At 43.4% G+C, this 6,014-nt stretch overlaps 1 protein-coding gene across 1 annotated transcript; it reads right to left on the minus strand.

Moving 5' to 3' along the window:
- Positions 1-25: 25 nt before the first annotated feature.
- On the minus strand, positions 26-5,537 carry LOC130880310 (interferon-induced protein with tetratricopeptide repeats 1-like). The gene is made up of 2 exons (XM_057779286.1): positions 5,485-5,537; positions 26-1,477 (listed from the first exon to the last, which is right to left on the minus strand). The coding sequence occupies exons 1-2, from the start codon at positions 5,487-5,489 to the stop codon at positions 85-87; spliced, it is 1,398 nt and encodes a 465-aa protein (XP_057635269.1). The 5' UTR covers positions 5,490-5,537; the 3' UTR covers positions 26-84.
- Between the last annotated feature and the right edge of the window lie 477 nt (positions 5,538-6,014).

A 6,014-nucleotide genomic window follows, 5' to 3' on the forward strand; every position in this document is an offset into this window, starting at 1 on the left:
CGTATTTAAGGCAACAGCTACACACACACAAAGGAGAATAATGAGCTGGGAGAATGCTTAATATGTTACTTGGTGAGCTGTGCTTCAAAACTCAGGATTCAATGTTTCTGTGAGTCTCAGGGCCTTCTCATAGTATTCCAGAGCCTCATTTGTATCCCCTCTGAGTCTGTAGACAAACCCAAGAAGGCCGAAGCCTTCCACAACATGAAAATTCCGGCGAATGCGTCTTTCAGCCAGGTTCTTCAAAGCCTTGAGAAGCTTGTCTTTGGTGTAGGAAGAAGTTACTTCTATTTTCAAACCTTTTATGTAATGGGTGATTGCTGTCTCTTCTGATTTCCTACTGTAAAGTTGAAAACGACCATAGCGGAAATGAATGTCTTGCTGTATGGTAGCATCAATGCCCCTCATGCTCAACGCTTTCTGAAAATTTTCCTCTGCTTCTTCTAATTGGCCATTTTCTATGTACATTTCAGCCAGATTAACATAAGCTATCTCATATGTGGGTTTCAGTTCTAAAGTCTTTTTAAAGTGATATATAGCCATATGGATGGATTGGTCTGCTCTTACTCTATCCTGGCCTCTAGGTTGCATGTTTGTAGCTTGCTTTATTTGGATCAGTTGTGTCTTGTAGCAATATCCAGTCTGGTAATGCAAGAAGGCTGAGAAAGGTTTTGCCTGCAAGGCTATATCAAGGAAGTGGAGTGCTTCCTCCACAAAACCTTTCAATTGGTAAAATTTGGCCAAATATCCAAAGACATAGGTCTGGGAGGATATGTTGTCCTGAGCTTCTTCAACGTACGTTATTGCTTCATCTGATTTTCCCAAGTCCTGCAGCTTTAGGGCAAGGAGAACTTTAATGTGTGGATCTTCTGGATTTAGCCTGACAGCCTTCTTCAGGGGTTCCAGAGAAATACTACTGTCATTGAAATCCTGGCGATAGGCAGCGACCGCATAGCCAATGTTGTATTCAGGGTTTTCAGAATCAGCTTCCAGAGCTTTTGCAAAGCATTCCATGGATCGTCTATAATTCTGTTTTCCACACTTCAGCAAGGCCCAGCCTTCCTCACAGTGCATCTCAGCACACTCCATCCTGTAGCGGAAGGGACTTGCAAGTTCCTTGCAAGTATTCTCCACCTTGTCCAGGTAGCTCTGAGCTTCTGCCAAGCTGCCCATGTGGTAATGCACCCAGGCACAGTTGCCCCAGGTCACCAGGCTTCTCTTGCCCAGTGGCTCTTCCTGGATCAAGTCTTCTGCTTCTTTCAGGCTCTGCAGGGCTTCCTCATGCTGACCTTTCAGGTGTCTCACGTAGGCCAGGAGGTTGAGCATCCTTATGCTGTGGTTGGGGTCAGGTAAATCTTTATCAACGATTCTCCTTTCCAAATCAGGCACGTCCGCATCTTCTATAACCAACTTCCAAGTAAAGTGACAGCTCAGCTGAAGCAGGCTGTTGTGGATGAGAGTTCTACGAGGTTCCTCACTGTAAAAACAGAGCCCAGTTACTGATATTTTTTACACACTCTGTCTACTGGAAATCAAGCCATCTCTGTAAGTTGCCAAACACCTTCTCTCCAGACATTCCTGCTGCCAGTTTTTATTCCTCCTGTGTGTTTATTTCTCTTATCATAGGGAGTAATTTTACATAACAATTTGAAAAATACAACTCACTTAATGGTACTACTATTTGATTACAAAATGTCTAAAGTTCAATCCAAATAATAATATCATTACTATCAGTAGGATTTAGCCCCTGTGTTGGTTAGTTTTTGGCCATCTTGACTTAAAAACTAGAGTCATTAATGAAGTGAAGTTCTCGATTGAGAAAATGATCCCATTAAGATTGGCCAGTAGGCTAGCCCATGGGGCATCTTCTTAGTAGGTGATTGATGTGGGAGGGACCAGCCTATTATGGGTGGTGCCATCTTTGGGCAGATTGTTCCTAATTGTATAAGCAATCGACTGAGCAAGCCATGAGGAGCAAGCCTGTAAGCAGTATTCCTCCATGGCTTCTGCTTCAGTTCCTGCCTACAATTTCCTTTCTTGATTTCCCCCTCTGACTTCCCCTCATGATGTATTACAGCTGTAAAACAAAATAAAATCTTTCCCCGCCAAGTTGGCTTTTTGCCATAGTCTTTATCACAGCAATAGAAACCCTAACTGAGATAGCTATGATATCTAAGGCTCAGAGAATGTAAGGAAAGGGTGATCTGAACTTCCAGTTTTGACAAGGATGCTCTCTACTCATACAATCTCAACAATGCGCTTGCGTAAGCGTGACTTGCGTAATGATTGCATCAGTTGACATGACTTTACAGTTGGGAAACGTTTCACGAGACCCCGGTCCTAGATAAAGAAGTATAGGTAGTCAGTGACTGCTGAGAGAGAAAGAAACCATTTTCTCCAGAAACAAGCCTTTTAATAGGCTAGCCAATTCCAAGTGATCACCGGTATTAAATTCACTCAGTAGAAGAGAGAGAGAGAGAGAGAGAGAGAGAGAGAGAGAGAGAGAGAGAGAGAGAGAGAGAAATGATTGAAATGAGGTTGATCAGGAGGCTGTGAGAGAGAGAGAGAGAGAGAGAGAGAGAGAGAGAGAGAGAGAGAGAGGTGTTTATTGGATTCACCCTACACAAGAGAATTATATTTATACCAGATGCCATAAATTTTCAAGTAAAAAGCTTGTGCCAGGAGGGTGACACCATCCTTCATGCTGTTGGTCAGAGGTGTTTTAGAGACCCCCAAGATAATACAGAGTATTGTCAGTATTTTTGATTATCCACCATTACTTGGCGATAGGACCCTATTGCTGAGGACACCCCACACATCGGCACAGGACCCAGGGGAATCCAAGTCAGTAGTGCTGAGGTGGTTTCTCCCTTGCTGACGAGTTCTCACAGTCCTGGAAGGTACTGTTTAGGCTACTGGAGGTGGAGGAGTTACCAACAGTCTTACCCAGTTATGAGCCCTGTGAACTGCAAGAATGACAAGTGTGGCAAAATATGGTCATTGATACCAGGGTGGCATGGATGTTATGGAACAAATAGTCACTTTCTGATTGGATCTGAGGTCCGTTCACAGGAGGAAACACATGCCAGGTACTGCAAGTCTGGCCAAGAATCCATGGTTTACAGGTTCCAGGGATGGCCTTACTACTATTATTTTGCCAAATGGACATAACATCAAACTTCCCTCTAATAATTTATTTTATATTATGCTTTAGATAGTTTTGCCTGGATGTATATATGTACCACATGCTTGCCTGGTGTCTAAGGAGGGATGAAGAAGAGATTAAATCCTTTGGAACAAGAACTACAAATAGTTGTGAGCTGCCATATGGGTGAGACAACTGCCCTCTAAATTGATGTCTCTCTACCCATAGATTTGTGCAACTCTCAGGCCTCATCAAAGTACTGTCCTTCTTCTAGTGGACAGTTATTGTTATAGAAATTCACAACTAATCAAAGTGTTAAGAATAAGTATTCTTGGAGTGTTCAGCCATAACTGTGAGATCTATATCACAGCCCCTCCCCAAAGACTCAGGAATATCTCATAAGAGGGGATTAAAGGATAAGAGCCAACAGTCGTGACGGATTGGAGCTAATCACTGTCTGAATATGGCAGGACCACTACTCTCAAGAACACAGCTATGGGTGCCCAAACAAGATCTGCACTATATCAAGACAGTCATCATTCTAACCTGGAGTAGGAGTGGGGTTTATGAATCAGAGTGTGGGGGTCCGGTGCCAGCCTGGACCATACATTATTTCTCCCAACCAGAGGGGAGGCGTGGGATTAAAGACAACTCACATGGCTTTATTGAAAGGGAGTTTTTCAGTGATCCCTCATGACATCTTGAGTTCACATCCTGAAAATTCCTCTGCATTTATTCTCCAAACAGCCTTATATACCAAAACATAAATTGAGGGGAAAATTTATTAGCATTCTGTTTCCTAGGTAACCAGATGAATCTACCTATGCCTGCTCTGTCACATCTTTCTGCTCTGTATGCCAGCTAACATCTCTTTTCAGGAATCCTCCAAATTACAAAGAAGGCGCAGGACAACACTCTGACAGCCTGTTAGGGATGGCGACAGGCTAGGTGACCACTTCCTGCACAGCAGGTGTAAACTGTGGCCTGAGATTCTGGTCACTATACCGCATAGAAATATGGGTCTACATCAGAGCATCCCAGACTGAAGATTCAGAATTTCCATGCCTTGAGTCTAGTGTCTCAGTTGTAGCACTGGATATCTCAGACATCCAGATGGCCGAGCCTACTCCGGAGTTTCTGAGTGAACAGTTCTGGAGTGGTGGAATCTGGGAACTTGTGTTTCCAATAAGTACCCAGTTGACAGTGACACTGGCAGCCACATAAGCTTAATCTCAGCATAGTGAATGTAGTGAAAATATATTTTAGAGTAATGTCATTTTCATATTTTGTTGTAATTATCAAATGCTGGAAGTAGAGAGATGGCTCAGTAATTAATAACACTTACTGTTCTCGTTGAGGACCTGGCTCAGTTCCCAGCACCTACATCAGGTGGCCCTGTAACTCAGTTCTAGGGACTCTGATGCCCTCTGGCCTCTATGGACACCTGCAGGCAGGTGATAGACACAAACTCATGCAGGCAAACACACACATATATAAATTAAATATATATGCATATATATTTACAACAAATTAAAATTAGCTTCTCCTTTCCACTAGGATTCAATGTAATTATCAAATTACAACCTGCTTCCTCTCCTTCCCCCAAGGCTGTGCAGTCATCATCCTCATCTGTCTGCTTGCCAGTCTTCACGCAGGCTCAGGCCTCTGTCCTTTCATGGGCAGTCTGTAAGTGTCCCCTTGGAAAATTGCCACTGAGGTAAAAAAAAAAAAAAAATCCTACAGAGTGGCATCTCCTTTGAAATAGAAAGTCTTTCTTATTTATTTCCTCAAGAGCAATGCTGCCTTTTCCAAGCAGACTGCTACAGGTGGGAAACTCACCTTACCTTTCTGGACCACTGCCCTCCGTTCTTTATTTCCCACGTGGACTTCTTTATCTAGATCTCTTGGACGTTTTCACTTTCTTGTGGCTTCAGTGGCTTGGTTGCACCACTCAGGAACTAGGGTGCCGGGAAAGGGCAAGGGCTTGATTCTCCCTTGTGAGCTCCCAGCAAGCTGGCCTTTAAATTGGTGGTGGTTGAGTTCTTCACCAAGGCTCTCAAGAAGCCCATCCTGAGAGCTATCGCTAAGTACCATTCCAGATCTACCGACTCTCCCTCCCTGTGCCCCCAGAGGCCTGTGGTTATCACGCTATCACTGCTGTTCCCTCCTACCCATCCATACCTTCCCCAGTGGCCAGACTGAGACCTCTCAGCATCAGGACCATGAGCAGGACGGCTCTGTTAGGAGGAAGCATACTAGGAACCAGTCATCGGAGGCTCTTTATTTTAGAATGTCAATATGTACAGAAATAGGTTGAGCAGAGCACAGGAAGTCTTTACCTCATGTTGCTTGGAGACTGCTCCGTAGTACTTGGATTCAGGCCAAGAGTCTTTTCCAGATTCCACAAGGTTCTAAGGGTTCTCAGATCAGTGAGGTATTTATATATAGGAGGATTACTAGGCAATTTTTCACACACCCCATGACTGAAACGAAACTAGCAAGGTTACAGTTTACGGAAAAGGAAACGTAAAGAGGGCTGCTTCTCCATTGATAAAAAAGACACGCTTGATTGAGGAAGCCAACAAGATTTTTGTTAGAAGCCATGTTTGTGTTGGGTTCCATGCAGACTTTGTGTCAGGATGTTTTACATCGGGTGTTGAAGCAAAAAGAATAGAGGCAAGGATGATTTTTTTTTCATATAACACATCAGACTATTTCCTTACTATGACATACACCCAAAGGGGCATTTTAGGGTGCATGTTTTGTGCATAACAGAAATCTGGAGAGAGCATTTGTGGCAGAATGAGATTACAGATGATTGATTTATCTGTGTTTTCTTTCTCTCTTTCTTTCTTTCTTTCTTTCTTTC

Source organism: Chionomys nivalis, chromosome 8 (assembly GCF_950005125.1).
Source record: "Chionomys nivalis chromosome 8, mChiNiv1.1, whole genome shotgun sequence".
Lineage (NCBI taxonomy): Eukaryota > Metazoa > Chordata > Mammalia > Rodentia > Cricetidae > Chionomys > Chionomys nivalis.